The sequence below is a fragment of the Monodelphis domestica genome, chromosome 4, assembly GCF_027887165.1.
Source record: "Monodelphis domestica isolate mMonDom1 chromosome 4, mMonDom1.pri, whole genome shotgun sequence".
Lineage (NCBI taxonomy): Eukaryota > Metazoa > Chordata > Mammalia > Didelphimorphia > Didelphidae > Monodelphis > Monodelphis domestica.
In genome coordinates this window covers 437240244-437268003 of record NC_077230.1, presented here as the reverse complement: position 1 = coordinate 437268003, position 27760 = coordinate 437240244, and the positions used below count along the sequence as shown (strand labels likewise).

The following is a 27760-nucleotide window of genomic DNA, read 5'->3' as shown; positions in this document are numbered from 1 at the left end:
AGATTTCTCCGAGTGGTGGGTGGGGCGAGTAAAACGCCCAGGGGCGTGGCGTGGGCGGGGCCTGACGTCAGAACCAATCACGTCCGGTCAAAGCCCAGCCCGCCCCCGCCGGTGTCCCATTGGCTTCATGTTCCGGGTCTGATGACAGGGAGTGTTCTGGTTGTTCAGGTTAGGGTTGGGCTCCCTGAGGCTGACCCTCCTCTTAGCGCGGCGGGAATCCCACACCCCTCCGGCTTCCCGGGGCTCTGTAAGAGGCCGGGGTGGGGAACGAGCGCAAGAGAAGCAGCTCGGAAGACGGAAGTCTCCTTCCTGTCCCAGTGTGACACCCCCACCTCCCTCCCATAGGGTGCATTCTGTCCCCCCGAGGGCAGCCTCCGAGGGCAAGCCAGCGTTCTGCCTCGGGAGAGAAGACGGGAGACCGTGGCCCCGGTCCGGCCTGCAGCCAGAGGCGATGATGGCCCGTGAGGCCCCGAGACCCCCATCCCAGGTGAGTGTGGCTGGCCCCCAGCCCTGACACTATCAGCCAGGTGGGACCGGGCGGAGCTAAGGAGGCTTCCTCAGGTGAGCAGTGTTGTGGGAGGGCAGAATTGGGCCTCCTCAGGCCCGTCCCCTCCCCTCGTCCTGGGGTCCTGTTGGTAGTTTGGGGCAGATCCCCGGGGTGCTTGGGGCTCCTCCAGGCAGGCAGCGGGTGAGGGTAGACAGAGCCCCGAGGAGTCGTGGAGCCCAAGTCTCGGGACTTTTCTTGCCTTAGGAGTCAGTGACGTTCAGGGACGTGGCTGTGAGCTTCACCCTGGAGGAGTGGGGCCTGTTGGAGCCTTCTCAGAAAGAGCTGTACCGGGAGGTCATGCTGGAGAACGCCCAGAACGTGCTCTGCGCGGGTAAGCTCCTCTGGGCATTCGCCCGCCTCTGGGGAGAGATGAGATTGGAGAGGCCAGATGCAGTGCCTTCCCAGGATCCTCTGGGCGGGCCTAGGAATGCCCGAAGCTGCACTTGGCTTTGTGGTGTCTGTGGTGGGAGGTGACAGGAACCCCAGCCAGGGCACTCCCCTCCTTTGGATGGGGCATGAATTGGGAAGGTCTGAGTTATTGTCCCTTGCTTTGGCCCTCACCCCTTCCTTACTCCTTGTGACCAGGGCTGCCGGATCCCCAAGACGATTGGATCTCCATTTTTTTTGGGGGGGGGTGAAGCTCCTTGGCTGCTGGAGCAGAGAGGCTCGAGGAACTCCTGCCCCAGTGAGTGTGTAGGCCCGCTCTTCTCCCAAGGTGGGGTGTCTGTGGGTTGTAGTGAAAGGTGTGATGGGCCCAGCATTTCTCTTCCGACAAGTTAACCCAGCTGGATCCTGGGCAAGTAAGCTCTGAGCCTCAGTCTCTTCCTGCATGGACTTTCTGTTCACTTCTGTGATCATCCTCTGAGAAGCCCCTGTTGGGAAATGTGGATCATGAAGCTCTCCCGAAAGCCTGGGGAAAGGGGGGAGGCCATTTAAGATGAAAGGTCAGTCCTAGATTTTCTAGGTTGATTCAAACCATAAAGAATGTATGAAGATCCTGTAGTTAGCCCAGGAATGCAAAGAAAGACAAGGGAGAAGCCCTCCTCTCAAGGAGTTCCCTGTCTAGAGGGCAAGACAACACGCACACAGCTATGTAGAAACCCACCAAATCTAGGATTCATTGGAGCTCATCTAGAGAGGGAAGAGCCCAAGGTTAAGGAAGCCTAGTCAAGACTTAGGGTGGAATCAAGTGTTTTTTTGGGGGGGATCTGAGGGAAGTCAGGGGAGCATTGTTTATCTGAGGAGCAGCCAGAGAAAACCTAGGGAGTCAGGGGATGAAGTATCCTGGTCAAGGAACAAAAGGAGGCCTGTACCACTGACTATTGCATTTGTGGAAAGGAGAGAGGTGAGGGATGACAGGGAAGGGAAGAGGGGGAGAGGATGAAAGGCTTTGACAGCCAGCCAGAGGGTTTTCTATTTGATCCTGGAGAGAGGGTACAAAGGGAGTTTCTTGAGGAAGGAGTTACATGATCAGAAATGCCTTTTAGGAAGGAGGAATGTGAATATCTGCTCTAAGATGGTTTGGACTAGAGAGAGACTTGAGGCCGTGAGACCAGGAAGTAGGCTTTTGGCATACCTCAGGCCTGATTCCAGAAAGTGGCAATGTTGGGAGAGAAGGGGGGGGGGGGTAGGAGAGAGATGGCACCAAGGAAAAATCAATAGGACTTTCCATTATGTTGAATAGGAGTGGATGTGAGTTTTCAAGGGAGGATGAAGAGTGCATGATTGGGTGAGGAGTGTTCTGGAGATCACTAAGAAAGTAAGAAGATGAGAGGATGGGAGGAATGGTAATGAGTTTAGTTTGGGGCATACATGGAGGGGCACCAGGAGAAAGTATTGTCACCAAATTGTAGAGAGTGAAAGGATGATTGTGTCAAAGGCTGCAGAGACATCTAGAAGTACAAGGATTGAGAAAAAGAAATTATTGTATTTAACAGGACAGTATTGCTAACTTTGCAGAGAGCAGTTTATACTTTAAAAAAACTTTTTTTCATTTACATATAGAAATAATATTTGACAGGTTTTTTTTTTGACATTTTAGAATTCAAGTTTTCTCTCTCCCTACTCTCACCGAGGTGATAGTTTAATATAGATATTATATCTTGTTAAATTTAATTGTGGTTGGACTCTGAATATTTATATAGGTGGTTGCCAGGGATCTCATTTCTAAATCTTAAAATAAAATACTAAAGTAAATGGAATTTATGGTAGTTTATTTACAATAGAGGGAAGATATTAAGGACACACACACACACACACACACACACACACACACACCCCCCGACCGACCGTCTGTCTGTCTAAAATTTTCCTGCATGAATTCCTCTATTCCAACTCCAAGTCAGAGAATCCTCCCTCCATCTGGAGTCTAAACGAATATCTTCTTCTGGCCTCTGATCCTCTTTTTAAAGATATTTTTCTCTTGTGTCACCTCCACTAAATTTCATGTCTACTAATCACAGCAGATGCTTTTCTCCAGGACTGCCCACTCTTTAGTTCATACCTTCTCTAGTTAGATTATATCTTTTTGGGTTACTTAACACCTTTTTTAGTTAGTTCACCTTTTGAAATTACTTAACACCTTTTTGTTGTTAAAATGGGTAGATCTACTTCAAATACTGAGTTATCACCTTTTGGGGATTAAAATCTAAAAATTGATTGTGGATTACAATTCAATCTTCCCAATAAAGGAAGAGCTAAGTACCCTCATTGTTACAATCAGGAGATTACAATTTAATTATCACAATAAAGGAAGAGCTAAGTATCTTCATTGCTATAATCAGGAGATAGCTAAATCCAATCTTCACAGTCTGTACTTTCACATAATACATATTTCCAGGTTGCTCATGTCATGATAAGAGATATATATCATACATGCTATAGAAATCTCATAAAGGATATAATGTAGAAGATGGAATGTTTTGATCTGCTCTCAGATTCTAACAGTTCCTTCCTTGGCTGTGGATGGCATTTTCATCATAAATCCCTTGTGTTTATCTTGGAGACTTGTTTTACTGATAATCATTTATTCCTTCTCAGTTGATCATCATCTAATAATTTCTATTACTGTATACATTGTTCTCCTGACTGCTCATTTCATATTACATCAGTTCATATAAATCTTTCTAGGAGTTTCTGAAGTTATCCTGTTCATTGTTCCTTATTGTACAATAGGATTTCATTACAGTCATCTACCATAATTTGTTCATCTTATACTGAAGTGATGGACAACCCCTCAGTTTCCAATTCATTACCATTATAGAAAGATCTGCTAAAAATATTTTGGTACAGGTAGGACCTTTTCCCTTATCTCTGATCTCTTCGGAATATAGACCCAGTAGTGGTTTTCCTGGGTTGAAGAGTATATATAGTTTTGTGGCCCTTTGAGCCTGCTTCCATATTGCTCTCCAGAATGGTTGTGTCCATTCATAGTTCTATCAGTAGTATACTAGTTTTCCAGTTTTCCCACATCACCTCCAACATTTATCATTTTCCTTTTTTGGTCATGTTAGTCAATCATGTAGCTGTGAATTCATATCTCATAGTTATTTTAATTTGCATTTCTCTAATCAGTAGTGATTTGAAATATTTTTTATATGACTAGTTTTACTTTCTTCTGAGAACTTCCTGTTCACATCTTTTGATCTTTTATCAGTTGGGGAATGCTCCTTTACTTTTATAAATTTGATTCAGTTCTCTATGTATTTGAGAGATGAGTCTTTTGTTGGGGATATTTGCTATGAAATTGTTTTCCAAATTTGTTGTTTCCCTTCTAATCTTGGTTGCATTGGTTTATTTGAACAACCCCCTTTTAATTTAATGTATTCAAAATTAGCTATTTCATTTTTTATAATGTTTTCTATATATTATTGGGGCATATATTCTTCCCATATCCATAAGTCTGACAGGTAAAGTCTTCCATTTTCCCTTAATTTGTTTATGATGTCACCCTTTATTTATAAATAAAATATCCATTTTAACTTTATTCTGATATATGGTATGACATATTGGTCCATGCCTAACATCTGTCATATTGCTTTCCAGTTTTCCCAGCAGTTTTTGTCAAATAGTGAGTTCTTTCCTCCAAAGCTTGTGTTTTTGAGTTTATCAAAAACTAAGTTGCTATGGATATTAACTGCCATATGTTCATTACCTATTCTGTTCTAACCCACCACTCAAATTTTTTGGCCAATACCAGATTTTTTTGATGATTACCACTTTATAGTATAGTTTGAGTTCTGGTATGGTGAGACCTCCTTCTTCCATATATTTTTAAAAATTCCCTTGATATTCTTGGCCTTCTGTTTTTTTTTTTTCTGGATGAACTTTGTTGTTATTTTTTCTAGTTCTATGAAATAATTTTTGGATAGTTTGATTGGTATGGTACTGAACAGGTAAATTAATTTAGGTAGGATTGCCATTTTCACTATATTGGCTTGACCTATCTATGAGGAATTAGTTTTTTCCAATAGTTTAGGTCTGACTTTATTTGTGTGAAGTGTTTTATAACTGTATTTGTGTAGTTGCTAGGTTTGTTTTGGTAACTATACCTCCAGGTATTTTATATTGTCTAGCATTATTTCAAATGGAATTTCCTTTTTTTTTATCAAGACCTATTTCCATATTATTAATATTCGCAATAGAGTGATCATTTAGTCTGCATCCCCATTCATGTCCCCATTGAATCATGTGATCAAGGAAATGTCTTTCATCTGTGTTTCCACTCCCACAGTTCGTTCTCTGGATGTGGATGTTCTTTCTCATAAGTCCCTGGCATTACTGCCAGTAGTGAAGTCCATTACATTTGATTGTACCACAGTGTATCAGTCTCTGTGTATAATGTTCTCCCGGTTCTGCTCCTCTCACTCTACATCAATTACTGGAGGTCATTCCAGTTCACATGGAATTCCTCCAGTTCATTATTCCTTTGAGCACAATAGTATTCCATCACCAGCATATACCACAATTTGTTCAGCCATTCCCCAATTGAAGGACTTCCCTTCATTTTCCAATTTTTGTCCACCACAAACAGTGCGACTATGAATATTCTTGTACAAGTCTTTTTCCTTATTATCTCTTTGGGGTACAAACCCAGCAGTGGAATGACTGGATCAAAGGGCAGGCAGTCATTTAAAGACCTTTGGGCATATGGAATTTTTTTTTCTATCTCTTGCTGTTGGATTTTTTTGGTGGTAAATAGAAATGTTGATGATTTACATGGGATTTTTTTTGTATACTACAGCCTTGGTGAAGTTGTTAAAATTCTAATAGTTTTTGGTTGGTTTTCTTGGGTCCTCTAGGATACCATCATATCTTCTGCAAAGAGTGATAACTTTGTTTCTTCGTTGCCTATTCTAATTCCTTTAATTTCTTTTTCTGTTCTTATTGTTATAGCGATCATTTCTAATACAGTATTAAATAATAAGTGATAATGGGCATCTTGCCGTACCCCCTTGATCTTATTGGGAAAGATTTAAGCTTATTCCTCTTACAGATAATATTGCTTATGGTTTTAGATAGATATTGTTTATCACGTTAAAGAAGGATCTCTATTCAAATTGTCTATTTATTTTTATAAGGAATGGGTGTTAATGCTTTTTATGCATCTATTGAAACAATCGGGTAGTTTAAGTTGGTTTTGTTATTGATATGGTACATTATCCAAATAGTTTTCCTAATACTGAACCATCCCTGAAAGGCTGGTATAAAACATACCTGATGGTGGTAATATGATTCTTGAGATTCAATGTTATAATGTCTTTACTAGTATATTATTTAAGACTTTTGCATCAATGTTCATTAGGGAGATTGGTTTATAATTTTTTTCTGTTTTATCTCTTCTTGGTTTAGGTATCAGTATCGTATTTGTATCATAAAAAAGTTTAGAAGGATTCCCTCTTCCCTATATTTCTAAAATTTATCATAGTTGCCCTTTGAATGTTTGGTAGAATTCACTTGTGAATCCTTCTGGCCCTGGGTTCTTTTTTCTTTGATGGTTTGTTCAATTTCTTTTTCTATGACAAAGTATTTGATTTCTCTTTATTAATCTAAGTAGTCTATATTTTTCTAAGTATTCATCTATTTCACTTGTCATATATTGACACGTAGTTGTGCAAAATATTTTTCAAGACTTCATTGGTTGTGATTTCACCTTTTTCACTTTTGCTATTAGAAATTTGGTTTTCTTTTTTTTTATCCAGTTAATATTTTGTCTATTTAATTAATTCATTCATAAAACCAATTCCTTGCCTCATTTCTTCCTTTTTAAAATTTTTTTATTTAGAATATTTTTCCATGGGTACATGATTCATGATCACTCCTCCTTCCCACTTTTTCCTCTCCCCCTCCCAAAGCTGACAAACAGTTCCACTGGGTTATACATGTATCATTGTTCAATCAAATCAAAACCTATTTCCATGTTATTCATATTTGCAGTAGAGTGATCCTTTAACATCAAAACCCTAATCACATCCGTATTGCACTACGTGGTTGATCATATATTTTTTTAATGCATTTCTGGTTCCACAGTTCTTTCTCTGGATTGTCTTGGGTCATTGTATTGCTACTGGTAGAAAAGTCTATTACATTTGATTGTGCCATAATGTATCAGTCTCTGTGTATAATGTTCTTCTGGTTCTGCTCCTTTCACTCTGCATCAATTCCTGGAGGTTGCTTCAATTGTATAGCTGCTCTTAACAATTTAGTTTAATAGAGATATAGTAAAAGAGAGAAATGTAGGAAGGAAGTAAAAATAAAAAACATTGCCTAGCTAGATACCCTGTAATTTCTGTCTGAAGAAGTCCACTTCACCACTCAGCAAGGGCTCTCAAGTCCTGATCTCCATGTGGAGTCATGGTAGTCTCTTAAGCCAGGAGTCCAGGTGGTGTCTTCAGTAAGTGTTCCACCAAAGCAGCCTCCTTCAGGAAAGGAAGGCCTCTCCAGAACCAATCTTACCAGAAGCCAGGAAAAGAAGGCCAGCTACTCACCCAGCAAGCTGACACAGGAACCAGGGAGTCTCCTCCTTCAGTCCTTTAGCTCACCCACATAGAGCGTCCAAAGACGAAATTCAAAGGAGAAGTCCCTTGGACAGGAAGTTCAGAACTTTTTATAGTCCTTTTTCCACGTCACTTCCTGTCTGTCCCTTCCCCATTTTACAGGAACCAAAATTTGCCTAGCACTGCCCAGGGACAGGGCAGTGGCCTCTGGAATTGTCACCCATTCTAGCAAGTGACTTGTGAATTCTCTTACTTAATGTCAAGTAGGGGTACTTTAACTTCTTGGTTTGATTAGGTAAAAATAGGCAAGGGGAGAGTTAATCCTGTATTCACATAGTTCACATGGAATTCCTCCATTTCTTTAAGCACAATAATATTCCATCCCTTGCCTCATTTCAATGGATTTCTTACTTTAAATTTAAATTAAATTTGTTAATGTCGCTCTTGATTTTCAGGATTTCTAATTTGGTATTTAATTGGGGATTTTTAATTTTAATTTTTTCTCATTTTTTTAGTTGCATGCAGAATTTATTGTTCTGCTCTTTCTCTAATTTATTGATGTAAGTGATAAGAGATATGAATTTTCCCCTTGGTATTACTTTTACTGCTTCCTATAAATTTTAATATGTTTTCTCCTCATTATAATTTTCTTTAATGAAATTGTTTATTTCTATGATTTATTCTTTGACCTAATCATTCTTTAGGATAAGATTGTTTAGTTTCCAATTGATTTTTAGCTTTTCTTTCTTCTGCCTTTTATTGAGTTGCATTATAGTCTGAAAAGTATACATTTAAATATTTCTGCTTTTCTACATTTGGATATAAGGTTTTTATGTCCTATTATATATGGTCAATTTTTGTGAAGGTAACATGTACTTCTGAGAAAAAGGTGTATTCCTTTCTTTCTCTGTTCAGTTTTCTCCAAAACTCTATCATATTTAGCTTTTCTAAAGTTCTCTTTACCTCCTTAATGCTTTTCTTGTTTATTTTTTGGTTGGATTTACTACTTCTTTAAGGGGAAGGTTGAAGTACCTCCCTAGTAACATTTCATTATCTATTTCCTCTTGTGACTCATGTAACTTTTCCTTTAGGAATCTGGATATTGAGCCATTTAGTGCTTATATATTTAATATTGATATTGTTTCATTGTCTGTGGTACCTTTTATCATGATATGATAGCCTTCCCTATCTCCTTTGATTAGATTAATTTTTAGTTTTGCTTTATCTGAGACATGATTGCTATGCCTCTTTTTTTTGTTGTTGTTGCTATAAATGGGGCATAGTACATTGTGCTTCAGCCTCTTTTATCCTGTGTGTATCCATGTTTTAAATGTGTTTCTTGTAGACAGCATATTGTGGGATTGTGGTTTTTAATCCAGTGTGCTACCTTTTTCCATTTTGTGAGTAATTTCTGCATGTGTGATGGGGTAAGATTAGGTTCTGTTCCAAAGAATTGATGACTCAGGCAATCTTCATGGCAAGGGAAGAAACTTTATTGAGAGAGGCCATGGAATGGCCCTGGTATTGGAGTGGCCATGATGATGGAAATGCCATGAAAATAGAAGGTACTCCAAAAGGTTTTCAGAAATGCTTTTTATCTTGTGTAGTACCTAAGGAAGGAGTCATTTGTTTGGGTAGTTGTTGCCCTGTGTTTCCAAGGAATTGATGTCACTTTACCCATGGTTCACTTTGGTCAGCATGGCTTTACCCATGGCTTTCTGTCAATCAGGGAGAGCAAACTGCAATGTAAATGAGATGCTAATTATATGTTAAATACCCTGGAGCTACTTTAGATCATGTTTTTCTCTTTTCTGCACAGACTCTGAGGAAGACAGTGAGTGTGGAAATTGGACATTGTTTGAACCTAGTCCTGTATGACTGGAAATCTGAACCACCTGTGTTTGCTGTTGTAAAAAATAGACTAGAATTCAGGACTCCAATCCCCAGAATCCTTTGCTACACTTCCCCAGAATGCTTTGTAATCTCACTGAATTCTCAGGTGGGCTGAGATCGAGAAGGGATTTAACCTGATTGCAAAGGCTTTTGTGGCCTCTTTTGGACTGTCGTTTTGGAGTAGACTCGGCTCTTCCATGATGTGAGATTATCTTGTCTAGGCCTCTCTGGCCTAGGCACATGTTTCTTATCCTGTATATTCTTAAATGCTTAACCTTTTATAAACCTCTAAAAAATATAATACTCCTTGCAGAGAGAAACTAATTTCTACCTGCCTCAGTCTCCCCTAAATTTTAATCTTTACAGTTGGCGACCTAATGGGAGAAAAAGACTCTCAATCTTCTGATTCTTTTCTGATCTTTAGTTCAACTTTAATAGCTAGTGCCTAGAATTTTTTTTAAGCCATGTTTCTCCAAGATGCTTTTTAAAAAAACCATCTTGATCAGCTCCTGCCTGCAGCCCCCATTCCTGACCTCTCTCCGTCCTCACCTGGTCCTGGCCCTGCCCACCCCTGTGGTCTTTCTCTTGATCACCTGGCCCACCTGATTCAACCAAGATTGCAATCACCTGGTGTCCGATCTCCCGGCCCTGCCTTCCTGTTTCTGCGCCCCAGACCCACGAGCGCAACCCCAACTGGCTCATCATCCAGATCCTTGGAGCAGATCGCTCAGGACTCATTTCTACCAGCTGGTAACAGTATTGGCCATGTGGGAAGAGGGGAGAGACAAGAGGGAAAGGAGACCGGGTAATTTTCCCTTAGGCTAAGCCTCCACATGGATGGGGGTATGGACCACATGGGCAGATCATAGCAGGGGAGAGAGAAAAAAAAAGGGAGAAGAAACAGACTTTTCAAACAAGAACTCAAAAGCAATGGGCTATTTAAAAGAATACCTTTTTATCTGTTCTGGTAATTTTATTGACTTCACCTGCGTGTCAGAGAGAAGACTCAGCTAACTTTGGGGAGGCAAATGGGTGGCTCAGCAAACTGAGAGCCAGGCCTAAAGACATGTGGTTCTGGGTTAAAATCTGGCCTCAGATACTTCCCAGCTGTGGGGCCCTGAGCAGATCCCTTAACCCCCATTGCCTAGTCCTTACCACTCTGCTGTCCGACAATAGACATTTAAATGGATAAGAACCCAAGGAACTTAAAGACTGGAGGTTCTAAGGCATTTCAGACTCCAATGGTTTATTTTAAAAAAAATCTCTGTATTGCATTTTCCTAATTGCTTTGTTTAAGGTTTAACTTTGTGATGTTAAGTTCATATATTACTGGATTCAATATTATTCTGTTACACTGAAGGTTGATTGAATTTATTTTGAATGTACTGAGTTTTAAAATTCTGTTGCTTTTCCCCTATAACCATATATTGAAAAAAAATATCATTGTAATAATTAAGCCCATATAAGAAAAAAAAAAACAGTTTTTCTATTTTTCACTTTGTAAATTGTCACAGAGGATAGATGGACTTCAGAACTGGTTATAATTGTATAACAACCTTTGGAAAATTTTATGTGCTAAATATCTCAAATGATTTTAAGGGTTTTTTAAATATGATTTTTGTGATTTAAAAAAAAATAATCTCTGGTTATTTTTGCCTGCCCCTACCACGAGGTGTAAGGCTCACTCTAGTAGCTGAAGTGAAATACATTTTATAACCCACAACCTTCCCACATTTCTAAATATGTGAATGGAAGTTGGGGCAGTTAATCTCAGGGCATTTGTACCCCTAAAAAGCCTCCAAAAAAAGGAGCACCTCTCATTTATACTCTTCAGCTCACTATTTTACTTGCACCAGAATGATATATAGATTTCTTGATTATGTTCTTAACCCAAGATGAGTTTTACTTTGTTTAAAAAATGTTTATTACCAAAGTTGAAAGATTGCTATAATTGTAAAAACTTGTGACAAATATCCATCGATTCATAGGTTTTAAAAAAATGCCATACAGCAACTTATGTGAAATATGATAGTGTTTGTTTGCTATTGTAATTAATTGGGCTATTGAGAATTTTGGGGATATTGATATCTACATATTTCTACTACTGTATTTTTAAAAATGAAAAAATGTTACCTGTCTCAATTCATTTGTTTTCACTCACAGTGGAGCATGGCCAGATACAAAGAAGAAATGGATCTCATTTTTGGTGAGAAAGTCTTGCATTTTATATTTTCTTAGCTGACACAATGTCAATGATTATAAGCTACATTTTTGAATTTTTAAAGCTCTTTTATTATTATATTTTTCTTGCATGTGCAATATACTATTTGTTTTTTATTATTTTTTCTCTCCTTTTTATATTTGAAGCACATGTCACCAGCATTAAGATTTTCTTTAACTTTTTGACTTTTCAGTACTATAAGTTTGAAATACATTTATCAGAGAATGCCCCTAAAGCTTGTGACTATAAAAATGATGTCACTAATTATTTAAAAAATTATGAGACTTTGCTTAATGATTCTGTCTGATTCCAGGATAAGGTATAAACAACACAGCCATTGCACAGGGCCAAAGAAAAGCCAATCCAGGATGGATTGATGCACTTCTAGGCCAATACAAAGGTCTTGAACTGTGAGATTTAAAATGGTTGAGGTCTTAAACTGTAGTGAGTTAAAATGGTGGAAGATATAAATTGTGTTAGATATAAGAGAGGGTGAGTAAATTTTGACCGCAGAAATATGTTTCACTACAGTGTCTTGGGTTTTAAATCAAATATAAGGTGGTCGCCAGGGAAATATTCCCAATTATTCAAATACCCAAGTCAATTGGGTTTTATAGAGATTTTTAATTAACAATACAATGAGTAATCAAAGAAAGAGAGAGAGAGTAAGAAAGGAATAAGTATGAAGGGCCTAAAGCCAATATGGCCTAGACTTGAGTCTTAAGAGAGAAATCAGTCAGTTTTTTTAACACTCACCACAAGGTCTGACTAAACAAGGATTTTAGTGACACCAGGCCAGCTCCATCTCAGCTGACTTCACCAGAGAGCCTTCCAGCCAGAGACTGTTCCAAAGGGCCCTTCTCCAGAGCCTCTCTCAAGAGATTCTTCCCAAGCGATCCTCATCAGAGATCCTCCAAAAGGATTTCTCCAAAGGGATATATCCTCAAGAGATTCTGCTTTTTCTTATATAGGGATTTTTCTCCCATGTCACCTCCCCTAAGTCCTTACATCGACCAATCACTGTAGACATTTTCCAAAGGACTGCCCATCTAAATTCCTGCTAAGTCGACCAATCTCCTCAGTAAGTCTGAATCAGAAAAAATGCTGCTGTGTCGACCAAGATCCTCCGTAAGTCTGAACGAGAGAAAACACAACTGAGTCAACTAATCTCGCCAAGAGAAAACTTGCCCGACCCTTTTAGGTACCTAGCATCCCATTGTATCAATTCTAAAAACAGGCCTGGCTTAAAGAACTCCTTGCCCCATCATAAGCATGGATTCAAGTACTTTCATTGTTTAGCAAGGAGTTTTCTGCCCTAAAGCAGTCTTAAGTACTGATTGAGTACGGGTCCTCCCATATCTGATCCTGGCGATCGAGTAGGGGTCCTCCCATATCTGATCTTGGCGAGTTCTCACATCAAAATAGGGAATGTTTTTCTCAGTAGGGAATTTGTTCCAATTAAGAATTCCCTGATGGGGAAATTTTTAACATTCACAAGTCTGAGAGATTTCAAGATTCACAGAACCTAGTATGAAGACTCGAGGTTATTGTGTTTAACATATTGTTAAGACATAGGCTTTCCTTGTGTCCACACTCACTCTGAAGATACTCACAGATGAGTATCCCCAAAACCTCGGCTCATATAATCTGGTCCCTTTTCTGCCTTTCATAGTGTGGTACCTTTCTGTAGTCCTGGCTACTGACTGGGTAAATGCATCATTGCTTAGATCATTTTGATTGGGCCCTGATTCAAGGACCTGTTATAGATTTATTTTCCTTTTACTTAGAATTTTTTTCACATAAGACTTTGATAGTCTGTATTTTCATCCAGAGTTTTTTCTTTTTTTCTTTGGATTTTTCTGATATCTTTTTAATATCTCTTGCCAATTGATTCATATACTTCAGCCATGCATCCCTAAGTGTTCCTGTATTTGTCAATCACCCTCTTAACAGGGGAATGTAAAAAATATTATTTTAAATTGCAAAGTTTAAATTCCTTTTGAGAAGAATTTTAGGTAAAGAAGATGCTACCTCTCTGAATCTAGAAATTGAACTCTTGGAGAAGATACCATGAAGAAGCCTCCAAACCAGACAGCTGCACCAAAATTGAACTTTGGGTGTGGTTGATTGAACATTTATTTGTATGTATACTTTCATGCCAAAGGGGACTGCCCCCAACTGGCTTTTTGTCAATGCGTTCAGCAATTATTGGTTTTATTCTTTTTTTCCCTCTTATCCTCAAATTATTGTAATCTTTAAATTGATTATGTTTTCATGATCCTTTGGGGAAAAATTTATTTTTTTCAAACGATCAAACGGGGGAATTTAAAAAAATAGACTAGAATTCAGGACTCCAATCCCCAGAATCCTTTGCTACACTTCCCCAGAATGCTTTGTAATCTCACTGAATTCTCAGGTGGGCCAAGATCGAGAAGGGATTTAACTTGATTGCAAAGGCTTTTGTGGTCTCTTTTGGACTGCCATTTTGGAGCAGACTCGGCTCTTCCATGATGTGAGATTGTCTTGTCTAGGCCTCTCTGGCCTAGGCACATGTTTCTTATCCTGTATATTCTTAAATCCTCAACCTTTAATAAACCTCTAAAAAATATAATACTCCTTGCAGAGAGAAACTAATTTCTACCTGCCTCAGTCTCCCCTAAATTTTAATCTTTACACTGTTCAGAGATGCCCAGTGAAGTCTCTCGGTTATGTCTAAAGACGGATGGGAAGAGATTAATCATCATTGTGAATCTAAGCAACTCATATGTCTTATCTGAAAGGTAGCCCTATCCTAATCAACCAGTTACGATTTCCATGTTCTTTTGATTGTTTACTGCTACTTGGAAGGGTTTGTGGGACATTTCAGCCCACATCATTTTCATCCCATTCTCATTCACAGTTAGTACTGATTGTGGCTTTCCCTTCATCTTATTTCCCCCCTGTTTATTCTTCTCTCTTTTTAGTCCTTCCTTGTTCACAGATAGGGTTTTTTATGATCTCTCCCAATTACCTTCCGTTTTTGTTCATTCCTTTCCCTTATTCTCTATACCCTCTTACTTCTTTATAGGGTAATGGAGGTTTCTATAACTGGTTAAGTGTGGGAGTTATTCCTACTTTGAGATCGGATGAGAGTAAGGGTCATAAGTCATAAGTGTAACTATTCCCTCATCTTGTCCTCCATTGTATTTGGGTCTTTTGCATCCCTTAATGAGAGACAGCTTACTCCCTTCTATCTCTTTTTCTTTTCCCCCCAGGTGTTCCTCTTTTCCATCCCTTTTTTTGGGGGATGGTGAAGGGAAATCAGCCCATCTTATTTAGCTTCTTTCTCTGTATACTCCTTTTCATTGCTCTAATACTGATATAGGTCTTAAGTATCTTAGGTATTGCATATAGTATCTTGCATACTGTAAATACTTTACCTTTCTCAAGTAGCATAGATATCTAATTATTCCAATTATCACTTTCTGAAGTATGAATGTACATAATTTAATCTTATTGAAACCCTTATATTTTCACTTTTTTGTGCTTCTCTGGAGTATCAAATTTGCTCATCAGATTTTTAGCTCCTTTTATTTTTTGTCAAGCATGTCTGAAATTTCTCTATTTCATTGAATGTCAAATTTTTCCCCTGGAGGATTATTCTCAGTTTATGCTAAGTATGTAGTTCTAGGTTATAGTTCTAGATATTTTGCCTTCTGGAATGTCATATTCCAAATGCCTTCTGGTCCTTTAATGTAGAAACTTTTAGGTCCTATGTAATTCTTACTGTTGTTCTCCAATTTTTGAATTTTTGTCTTCTGAATGCTTGCAGTACTTTTTTCTTTGCTTGGGAATTTTGGAATTTGACTATCATAGTCCTGCAATATTTTATTTGGGAGTCTTTTTCAGGAAATGATTGATATATTCTTATTCTGTTTTTCCAACTTCTTCAAGTATATCAGGGTAGTTTTCCCAGATGATTTCTTGTAATATGGTGTCCAAATTCCTCTTTTGATCATGACTTCTAGGTATTTCCATAATTCTTTATATTATTTCTCCTGGATCTGTTTTCCAGATTGGTTGTTTTTACAGTCAGATATTGAAGATTTTCTTCTATTTTTAAATTTTTAAAAATTTGTGTTATTGTTTCTTGCTAACTTATGGTTTCATTAGACTTTATTTGTCCAATTCTAATTTTTAAGGATTTACTTTTTTCCTTGAGATTTTATTTTCCCTTTTTCATGTGGCTGATCCTATTCTTTTTTTTAAAAACCCTTACCTTCCATCTTGGAATCAATACTGTGTGTGAATTTTAGATTTACTCCACCCTGCTTAGTCTAGCAACCAGGAATGTATACACCCCTACTTAAGGATTAAGTGTTGAGGAGGATGGCCTATGACAGACATGTGCTATCAAGTGACAAATAAGAAACAACTGACAGACTCCTTGGGCTGTCCTAAGTCAAACTGAAGCTACCATTGGTACATGTAAGATGCAGGAAGTGATGTAAAAAAGAGTCTATATATTTTGCATCTCTTTCTCTCTCCGGCCTCTTTTGGCAGAGAGGTGGCTCTTTCTTTTGCAGAGACGTGGCTCAGGCTCTTTTGCAGGACATAGCTCTGGCTCTCTCACAGAGACATGGCTCTCGCTTTGCTGACAGAGACCAACGTCTCTGTGAGCGAAAGACAATGTGGGGAGTGTTGGGCAGCATTTGGCATCTTGGGTCTTGGTGTGAGTGTGCTAGGTGAGTGAGTATAGGCTGATTCCTTTTTCCTTTACCTTCCAAAACACTATCCTCTTAGGAAGCCCCTAATCTGGCTGAGTTCTCTGAACTTCTCTTGGCTTATGGTAGGCCAGAGAAATCTTATACCCCTTTCTCTCTCTTTTCTTATTAATTCCTTCCCTCTATATTAATTAAACCACCATAAAATTCCCAAACTGACTTGAGTGTTTTTTATTGGGATTTGAATTAATCCCTGGCAACCACTAGTATAATATATTCAATCAAAACCCCCTAAATTTACCCCTTACATGTATATTATCCTAAGGCAGAAGAGTGGTAAGGGCTAGGCAATGGGGGTTGCTGGGAAGTGTTATGGGGTAAAATTTAGGGGTTGGGTTGTTTGTTCCCTAAGGGAAGGGAGATTTGGAAACAGCTTCCCGAGCTAAGACCTCAGGGCCCTGCCAATTAAGGTTAAAAAAAAAAAAAGGCTGTGCTCAATTCAGTCTATGGAGAAAGGGGGAAAAATCTTTATACTCACCTGATCACGCAACTGTGTTTTTAACTGCTGAATTAGATGCTTAAAAGGTTGGCTTGAGGAGGAGGTAATAGAGACAGAGGAAAGAAAGTTTTCACAGAAATTTGAGGGTACTCATCACAATCTTCATGGATTAGCAGATTATTAGGGGTAAAATTTAGGGGTTGAGATTGATCATATTACATTAGTGGTCACCAGGGATTTAAATTCAATTCCAATGAAATACTCAAGTCAGTTTGGCATTTTATGGTGGTTTATTTACAATAGAAGGAAGAAATTAAGAAGAAGAAGAGGGAAAGAGTAGAAGATTTTCTCTGGCCTGGCCTAAGCCAGGGAGAGTTCAGAGGCCTCAGCCAAGGGGCCTTTGGAAGAGTAAATCTAGCTCGGCTTCCAGCCACGAGGCCTCCTCCAAGATGAGGGGCCTCCTCCTCTGATAGTGCCTTCAGAAGGTCAAGGAAAAGGGGAGTCAGCCTTATTACTCACCAAGGTCACTCAGGAAAGACACTTCACCTAAACCACACTACAGAGCTTCACTCATAAACTCCACTGCCAAAGTCTGCCAAAGCTGCAAGCACGCCAAACACTGCCAAGAGCTCCCAATGCTGCCAAGCAAGTGCTCACAGGAAATGATTTGAAATATATCAGCAGTTCTTAACATCACTTCCTGTGTCTCACATGTACCAATGGTGGCTTAAGCTTGGCTTAGGACAGCCCAGGGGGTCAGTCAGTTGTTTTCTGATTTGTCACTTGCTAGCACAAGTGGGTCATGGGCCATCCTCCCCTACAGTTAATCCTTAAGTGAGGATGTATACATTCCTGGTTGCTAGAATTCTAAAGACTAAGCAGGGTAGAGTAAATCTAAAATTCACAGAAGTGTCTGAGGCCAGATTTGAACCTCCTGCCTCTAGCTAGGCCTTGCTTTCAATCCACTGAGCTACTCAACTGCCCCCGATCCTATTCTTTAGAGTTATTTTCTTCAGTTTTTCTTTTGCTTCCTTTTCCATTGGTCCTTTGGTCTTTAGGGAGTAATTTTCTTTTATGTGTTTTTGTGCCTCCTTTTCCTTTTGGCTTATAATAATTTTTAAGAAATGGATTTCTTCAGTGAATATTTCCCCTAGCTGTTGAGTTTTTATGTCAATTCTCTTACTATTTAGTTTTTTAGTTTCTTTTCAAGCTCTTCTGGGATTTCTTTTGGAGCCTGACATCACTTTACTTTGAGACTTCAAAGTTTTTCTTGTTGGCATTATTGTCTTCTTCTGAGTTCATGTTTCAGTCTTCCTAATCACTGAAGTAACTTTCTAATGTCAGGGTTTTTGTTTTTTGTTCTTGTCTTTTGCTCATTCTCCACCCATCCCCAATGATCTTATCTATCTGTTGAGGTACTTTTGTGTTTTTGAGGTGAAGAGCATATTGCTGCAAGTCTGCAGAATACTCTTCTTTGGTACATGGGGTACATTCGACTGCCTTTGTTTTTCAGAGTGTGTCTATTGAGAGGTGGCCCTGTTGGCTTGCTCTGAGAAGGTTTGCAGCTGTTTATCCAGCTTTTCTCAGTACCCCATGTTAGCCATTTCCTTGTTCCCTGGGCTGGACTGGTGCCTGCTCTGCTGTTTCCCTGTTCCTGCTAAATGGCCCAGGCCTGGGTATGTCTCCTACCCTGGCCTGTGCTACCACATAGGAGTTTGGGCTTTCATGTGGTTCAGCTGGTCCCCCTCTCTACTGCCTTGTGGCCTCAGACTCTGCTGCCCCATGGTAGTGTAGAGTTTCCTGCCACCTCTTCCTTCTATATCTGGGTAAGGTGGTTTGCCCTGGCCTCCTACCTGTTCTGTAGTTTTGTTGCCTCTGGCAGAGCTGGAGTCGATGGGGCTGTTCCAAGTTCTGCTGGTTCTCATTGATGTTCTATTGCCTCGGCTATTCTCCTTAACCCCTGAGTCATGTTCTTCCAGTTTTCCTTTGTTTTGAGGTAATTTGTTTTCTGTGTGTGTGTGTGCGTGTGTGTGCGTGCGTGTGTGTGCGCGCGTGCGTGTGTGTGTGTGTGTGTGTGTGTGTGTGTGTGTGTGTGTGTAAGAGAGAGAGAGAGAATCTGTATTTGTGTCTGTGTAGGAATCGGGTGAGTGGAGCATTCCTTACTACCATTGCTCCTAGCATACAACTCTCCAGAGAGCAGTTTACCTTGAACACTGAAGGTGTAAGTTGGAGTGCAGTTTTGAAGATAGCAAGGAGGGGAAAGAAGTTGAAAACATCAATCATACATGTATTCAGGAAAGGAGAGAAAATAAAGGCCAATGTCTAGTGACATGAATAGAGTATGTGAGGCTTTTTCAGGATCATTTATTTTTGGCAAGTTTGGAAGGAAATAGTAGAGATTAAAAATTTCTTAAACAATTGGGACAATCCTGGAGGGAATATTCTGACTGGAAGATGGGATGACTGGATCATTTATGCTCATAATGAGGTTTCCTTTAGCAACCAGAAGAGCCACTTTTTCATCAAGCCCAGGGCAGAAGAGTAAAAAGAAGGTATCTCATTTATGAGAGATGTGAATTTTAAAATTACTCCACCCTACTGAGACCGTACTTTTGAAGATCTGATTTAACTATTTCCTGATTAGTAACAATGGAAATACTTGGCCTAACAGAATTAAGTCTTGGGAACTCTACATTTCTCCACCCTACTTAAGTTTAACAAGGTCAGGAATGTCTGTAACCATTCTCAAAGATTTAATTATCTGAGAAAATGGCCTTCAACAGACATGTGCAGAAACAGTGGACAGACCCCCTGGGCTGTCCTAAGTCAAGCTAAGCTATCATTGGTACAGATAAGACACAGGAAAGTGACGTAAAATCATCTATATAAGGCACGTCACTTCCTCTCTTCGCCTTCTTTTCCCAGAGAGGTGTCTCTGGCTGGCAGTGTGTTAAGCGTTACGACATCTTGGCGTGGTGGCAGTTATTTTCTGGTTTTTGGTGGCAAGTTTTCCCTTGAGCTAATTCAGGTTCAGGCATCTTGGCTGAGCCCTCTTGTAAGATTTAAAAGAGTTGGAACCATAAACTGTAATAGTTAAAATGGTTGAAGGCTATAAACTATAATAATTAAAATAGTGGAAGACTTAAATTGTAGTAGATATAAGAGTGGATGAATAAGTTGTGACTGCAGGAAATATGTTTTCACTACAGTGTTTTCTTTTTAAATCAACTATAAGGTGGTCACCAGGGAAATATTCCCAATTATGAATATACCCAAGTCAACTGGGTTTTATAGAGAATTTAATTAATAATACAATGAGGAATTAAAGAAAGAAAGAGAGAAAAAGAGGTTATAATGAGAAAGGGATAAGCTGGCCCTGGCCAGTCCTGGCCAACCCAGGTCTAAGCCCTAAGAGTAAAGATCAGTCAATCCTTAATCACTCACCACAAGATCTGTCCAAGCAAGGATTCTAGTGACACCGGGCCAGCTCCATGTCAGCTAACTTCACCAGTTCAATCCCTCTCTGTGAATCTGAATGTGAATCCGAATGTCCCCGAGAGAGTCCCGAGAGAGACCCTTCAAGGCTGCCTTTCCCAGCTGACTGTTTCCAGAGAGAGCTTTTCTTCTCCTTTTAAAGGGCATTTTCTCCTTTGTCACTTCTCCTAAATTCTTACATCTACCAATCACAGTAGACATTTTTCAAAGGACAGCCCATTCTGAATTCACACCTGAGTAGACTAAACTTTTGAGTAATCCACACCTGAGTAGACTAAAATCTCTGAGCAAGTTTTTACCTCTTTGTTCCTTGTAAGTTTACAAGTTGCCTGACCTTTATAGGTACTTAGCACCCCTTTGTATTAGTTCTAAAAATAGGCATGGCTTAAGTATGGGTTTATTGTTCAGCAAGGAGTTTTCTCCCCTAAAGCAGGCTTAAGTATATGGGTGGAGTAGAGGTCTTCACATTTTTGATATAAGTAGAGTTCACTGCCCAAATGGGGAATGGTCTTAATCCAATCTTATGAAGTAGGGTCTGGGAATTTTTAAGGTTCACACTTTTGGAGTTCAGGCTGATTCCTTCCTCTTTCACACTCCAAACCCTTACTTTCTAGATCCCCTAATCTTCCTGCCCTGTATAAGCCAGGCGAGAGAAAATCCTACACCCTTTCCTTCTCCCTTCTTAATTTCTTTCTACTATATTAATTAAATCACCATAAAATTTCAGACCGACTTGGGTATTTTTATTTTATTATTTGGGATGTCCATGGTGACCAATAATTAATATAATTTAGGTTACAACGCTAAAATTATCCTTTACAGAGATGAGAGAGGGGAGATGAGAGCTTTTGGTAAGTGTCTAATTTTTTTAGTAAAATAAGAGATTCAGTTGGGAAACAAATCAAATGAGAGGGTTGGAGAAGAATGAAAAGACATGGAAAAACTGCTGTGGTGAGTGGGCTAGCAAGTCAGTTTAAAGAGATATAAAATGATTGCCTTTGCCCTTCTAAGATTAGGTTGTTGTGAGGATTCAAAGTGTGTGAAGCTCTGTATGAAATCATCCCCCTTGTGAATGTGACCAAATGACATATCCTGGCAGATTAAGTTTGAAAACTGAGAAAATAAAATAGAAATCATTTTACTTTCTGCTATCAGAGGAGTGAACTTATACTTATGTGTGTGTGTCTTTCTGTGTATAAATCATTGTTTGTTTTATTCAGATTCAGAGACCATGTTTGGAGTGAATGAAACAAATACAAAACTTAGGGTTTTTGTGGAAGAATTTGGACAGCAGAAATTTGTGAGTGATGGTTCCTGTGACTTCATTTTGAGAGAAATCAATGACTCTAATATTAAGGTAGATAAAAATTCAAAGAGTGACTGGGAATTTGACAAAACTGGAAAGAGATTCAGACAGTATTCAGTCTTAAATCAGTGTAAGAAAATGTTTTCAAGGATTGACTATTTTCAGGATAGTGAATATAGTAAAAGCTTTTCTGATCAGGTAGAGTTTCTTCAGTCCTGTGAGAAGACTCCTGAAATGGACATGTATCAAGGTAATCTAGGGGAAATGGCCTTTATCTGGAATTCAGAACTCATTGGACGTCAAAAAAGTTATACTAGAGAAATGCTTTCTGCAAGTAATAAAGGTGAGAAAGCCTTAAATCAAAACTCTAAGCTCATTTCTTACGAGAAAATTCACATCAAAAAGGAGCCTTTTGGATATAATGAATGTAGAGGAATCTTATTAGATCACTCATCTCTTCCTTACCATCCTAAATTTCCTACTGGACTGAAAACATATGTATGTAATCAATGTCAGAAAGCCTTTTGTTGTAACTCAGATCTTGTTATACATCAGAAGATTCATATGGGAGAGAAGCTTTTTAAGTGTACTAAATGTGGGAAGGCTTTCTGCTACAAATCCCTCCTTACTGGCCATCAGAGAATCCACACTGGAGAGAAATCTTATGAAAGTAATAAATGTGGAAAGATTTTCACAGAGAGCTTCAAACGTGCTGCCTGTCAGCAAATCCACATTGGTGAAAAACCCTATAAATGTCATCAATGTGAAAAGACTTTCACACGGAACTATACTCTTGCTGAGCATCTGAAAATCCACAGAGGAGAGAAATCTTATGAATGTAAACAATGTGGAAAGGCTTTCAGACACTGCTCTAGTCTTTGTAAACATTGGAAAATCCACACAGGAGAGAAACCTCATGAATGTAATCAGTGTGGAAAGGTTTTTGTAGAGAGTTCCAAGCTTATTATACATCAGAGAATCCACACTGGAGAGAAACCTTATGAATGTAAACAATGTGGAAAGGCTTTCACACAGAGCTCCAGTCTTGCTAAACATGAGAGAATTCACACTGGAGAGAAACCTTATGAATGTAATAATTGTGAAAAGGCTTTCTCAGACAGTTCCACACTTGCTAAGCATAAGAGAATCCATACTGGAGAGAAACCTTATGAATGTAAAGAATGTCGAAAGGCTTTCAGACACTGCTCTAGTCTTCGTAACCACTTGAAAATCCACATAGGAAAGAATCCTCATGAACGTAATCAATGCAAAGAGGTTTTCATAAAAAGTTCTGATCTTGCTGCCCATCAGATAATTCACCCTGGAGAAAATCTTTATGAGTATTATTACAGTGGAAAGGCCTTCACAGAGACCTCCAAACTTGTTAAAAATCAAAGAATCCAGACTGGAGAAAAAACTTATGCATGTATACGATGTAGAAAGGCTTTCAGACATAGCTCTAGTCTTTGGAACCACCTGAAAATCCATACAGGAGAGAAGCCTTATGAATGTAATCTGTGTAAAAAGACTTTCACAGACAGTTCCATACTTGTTGAACATCAGAGTATCCACACTGAAGAGACAGGGAGCTCCAAACTTACTGCCCTTCCTAAAATCCACAGTGGTGAGAAACTTTATGAATGTAAACAATGTGAAAAGGCTTTCACACGGAGCTACACTCTTGCTGAACATCTGAAAATCCATACAGGAGAGAAACCTTATGAATGTAATCAATGTGGAAAGGCTTTCAGACACTGCTCCAGTCTTCGTAAACATCAGAAAATCCACACAGGAGAGAAACCTTATGAATGTAATCAATGTGGAAAGGTTTTTGCAGAGAGTTCCAAACTTGTTATACATCAGAGAATCCACACTGGGGAGAAACCTTATGAATGTAGTAATTGTAAAAGAGCCTTCACACAGAGCTCCAGTCTCACAAAACATGAGAGAATCCACACTGGAGAGAAACCTTATGAATGTAATAATTGTGGAAAGGCTTTCACAGACAGTTCCTCACTTGTTAAACATCAAAGAATCCACACTGGAGAGAAACCTTATGAATGTAAACAGTGTAGAAAAACTTTCAGACATTGCTCTAGTCTTTGTAACCACATAAAAATACATACAGCAAAGAAACTTTATGAATGTAATCAATGTAGAAGACTTTCACAGACAGTTCCACATTTGCTGAGCATCAGAGAATCCATGCTGGAAAGAAATCTTATGCAACTAATCAGTGTGAAAAGGCTTTTACAGAGAGCTCCAAACTTGTTGCCCATCCAAAAATTCACACTGGTGAGAAACCTTATAAATGTCATCAGTGTGAAAAGGCTTTTACACAGAGCTATACTCTTGCTGAACATATGAAAATCCATACAGGAGAGAAACCTTATGAATGTAATCAATGTGGAAAGGCTTTCAGACACTGCTCCAGTCTTCGTAAACATTAGAAAATCCACACAGGAGAGAAACCATATGAATGTAATCAATGTGGAAAGGTTTTTGCAGAGAGTTCCAAACTTGTTATACATCAGAGAATCCACACTGGGGAGAAACCTTATGAATGTAGTAATTGTAAAAGGGCTTTCACACAGAGCTCCAGTCTCACAAAACATGAGAGAATCCACATTGGAGAGAAACCTTATGTATGTAATCAGTGTGGAAAGGCTTTCAGACACTGCTCTAGTCTTCATAATCACTTGGAAATCCACATAGGAGAGAAACTTATAAAAGTAATCAGTATGGGAAGACTTTCACAGACAGATCTAAATTTGCTATAGGAAGGAAAGAGAGAGAAATGAGTTGAAATATAAGTAAGAAAAGTGTTTTGCAGGAGAAGATCTAGCTACATGCCAGGAACCAAATGACAATGGATTTTGGAACAAAGAAAGGGGATTTGAGAGGACACCAACTGCTCCTGGGCTCTCTTGGCTTCCTGTCTCTGGAGCTGAAGTGAATTAAGATATCTGATCTCTGTTGTTCCTGTTTGGAAAAAGCTACAGTGAAGTAGAAGTAAAATGTTCCTATCTGCTGAGAAGTACTGTCCTTACTGAGAAGATTAACCTGAAGAAGATCTGTGTAACAGTGAGCATGATCTGAGCAAGATACAGGGTTGGTGAGGGCCTGAGGCCAAACTCTAGCCTGACCTAGCTGGATTGAAGTCAGCCATTAAGAGTTCAATCCTGAATATATTTGGAGAACTGTTTCATCTTATAAACCAAACTGGGAGGATTAATTATATTCAAGTGTAGATAGTAAGATTTGGGGAATCTTGGCCTGAGATAGGCCAAGGCTTAGGGAGCATCAATATAAAGAAGCATTTCCTGTGAAGGAAATTTAGAAGGGGGAGGCTAGTGAGATTTTTTTAGAGCTAGGGAACCCCCATTCCTTAATCCTTCCTACTCCTTTGTTTATTATAAAATAAATCCCTGTTTCCTGTTTTCATTAACACTGTCTTGGAGGCCTTATAGTACACTGATCCCAGTGAGTGAGGCTATCAGCCTTACTTCACTGAGGGGTACTGAAGGTTGAAATGAACCACAGTAAACCAGCTTATTATTTCAGTTGGCTGAGCCAGAAAGGGTGAGATCCTAAAGATTTGGGGTTTCTCAGATTCAAACTGCCATTTTGAGGCCAAGTAGAGGGAAACAGAACTTTGTGTGGAACTGAGATAATTCAATTTGCTCAGGATATTAACTATCTACAGTTCTTTATAAATAGTACAATGGAGTTGTACAATCATTTGTCAATGATTCCTTGTTTCTTTCTGGTTATATTACCAGAATATCTGTATCAGTTAATGGGATTTAAAGTCATAAGTCCCATTATGGACCTGACTCTAAGAAGACTTCTTTCATATGTGCCACTGGTGATGCTCCTATTCTTGTGCATCCTACCCAAGTCAAACATGTAGTGATAGCACTGATTAAAAAGGTGAAGGCTGCAGGCTATTTAACTCTTGGAGACAATGAACTTAAGCAACTAGTGTTAGTAATGCAGGTGAAGCTTACTGAACTTGAGGCTCATTGTGTAGAACTGAGCAAGGGAAATGGGATGGTGCCAAGGCAACTGGCTAAGCAGGGCAGTGATGATAATATCCAAGCACCCACCAAGCCTCAGTTGGAAACCAAGGCAATGGAAAATGCAGCAGCTAACCTATTCCCACTTAGAGATGTGTCCTATGTTACACCTGATATAGGCATAGTTTGTGTCAAGTCCCACAAACAATTTATATCTTCTGATCTCAATGCCATCAAAAGAACACTGAAATTTTTCGATGAGCTTTATAAAGTGATAAAAGAATTTAAAAGGGCTATTTGGATTTTTGACCCATATTTTAATGATCTTCAGATTTTAATGGAAGAACTTCTTACTAAACAGTAAAGACAGCAAATTTATAGATGAAACCAATAGAAATCTAGCCCTTACACTGTGACCAATTGGTAGTCTGGATTTTGAACTAAATTCTGTAGAATCATACTGCTCTCTTAATAAGGCATCATAATAATTGAAATCATGAAGGCAAACTCTAAAAGGCCTGATACCTGGTCTAAATTTGAAAGACTTACACAGGAGTCTGGGGAGTCACCGGTTACATTTTTGGATAGACTTATTGAAGCAAGGGAACATCTCTTAGGCATGGACAGTCTAACAGAGGAAAACATAAGCCACATCAGATGCCAGTTTGTGAAAAATTCCTGCAATGCAGTCAGAAATTTTTTTAGATCAAATTGCCCAAACTGGGAAAATATGGGATTGGAAGAACTTAGGAGAACAGCATGTTATATATACCAAGCTGATAAGGATAAGCATACAGAGGGGGAAAATGACCTGATCAAAGATTTAAAGGGACAAATCAAAAGCTAAGGACAGTGAAATAAAGGAGGTTAAAGCAGTAGCAGCTCTAAGGTCATATAAACCTAGAACTGAATATATACCCAGGCAAACTAGAACTAACCCCCAAGATGTTACCTTTATAATAAAACTTGTCCATTTTATTAGGGATTGTCACTTTAGGAGGCAGTTCTCTGGACAGATGTATAAAGGAAACAGAGGCTTTAATATCAATGGCCATAGACAAAAATCATATGTACATCATAACAGATATAATCCTTATCAGAAGCAGGAACAATCAAATTGCTATGCCCATAACTGTTGCCATGGATCCCAACAAGCTCCTGATCTCTATACAATGTAGGAGTATGTTAAGAACGGGGCCAGACTGAAATACTCACAAATGGCAGGGAATCATGGCCAGAAGGGGGATCTGCGAAAGGGAGCCTGTGCTTTATGAATGTGTACCCAGAAAAGCACAGTGCTAGAAAACAATAGGCAACAGGAAATAAATTATGGGGGAAATGATAGGACCAATGAAATACAAACTGAAAGCAATGGAATAAGTACAAAGTATAAGGAAGAACAAATTGATGCAATAACAGCTAGTGAGAGCAATGAAGCAATAGAAAGATATGAGGGAAAAACAGAGTCAAAAGTAGTACTAGCAGTGAGAGCAATGGAACAGAAACAAGCTGAAGGAAGCTATGGGGAAATTACTAAGTCCTGGGAAAACAACAGTAGTATAAAATCCTGACAGTGCAGTGAAGTAAAAGATAATGGGGAGATGGAATGTGATGAACAGGGATTAGAGATCAAATTCCCAGATCCATCTGTGTTGGAACCAATAATTGAGACACATACACCATCAAATAGTATGGAGCCACACATGTCATTAAAAGTGGGGAACAGATTTATGATCTGCTGGTAGATACAGGTGCAAGCAAGTCTGTTTTGCAAATATCCCCTGATGACTGCAAATCTGTAGGGTCTGTGGAAGTAGTAGGAGCTTCTGGAAGACAACAGAGAGTAGAAAAATTACAGCCAAAGATGGTATCTTTAGGTCCTCTGTCTGTAGAACACTCTTTTGCTTATGCCAAATTGCCCAATGAATCTTCTGGGTAGGGATCTATTATGCAAACTAAGAGCTACCATCCAGTGTACACCCTCTGGGGACACATTGCTACATCTTTCAGAGGAATCTTTGAAAGTATCTTCAATGTTGTTCTTAGATTCAGTAGAGAAAGGAGGACAGGATTCTTTTACCC

General features: G+C 39.1%; 1 protein-coding gene across 1 annotated transcript; it reads left to right on the top strand.

The window, feature by feature from the left end:
• Positions 1 to 22: 22 nt before the first annotated feature.
• Positions 23 to 25107, top strand: LOC103104885 (zinc finger protein 420-like). Its single transcript, XM_056796502.1, has 4 exons — positions 23 to 168; positions 346 to 487; positions 752 to 878; positions 21574 to 25107. Exons 2-4 carry the CDS (start codon positions 452 to 454, stop codon positions 24024 to 24026), a joined length of 2616 nt encoding a protein of 871 aa, XP_056652480.1. The 5' UTR covers positions 23 to 168; positions 346 to 451; the 3' UTR covers positions 24027 to 25107.
• The last annotated feature ends 2653 nt before the right edge of the window (positions 25108 to 27760 follow it).

Bases quoted from the DNA above. Each gene is read 5' to 3' on its own strand.
- LOC103104885 (XM_056796502.1), top strand. From the start codon at position 452: ATGATGGCCCGTGAGGCCCCGAGACCCCCATCCCAG. The intron at 488-751 runs GTGAGTGTGGCT...TTCTTGCCTTAG, and splicing joins CCCCGAGACCCCCATCCCAG to GAGTCAGTGACGTTCAGGGA. The intron at 879-21,573 runs GTAAGCTCCTCT...TGTTTTATTCAG, and splicing joins CCAGAACGTGCTCTGCGCGG to ATTCAGAGACCATGTTTGGA.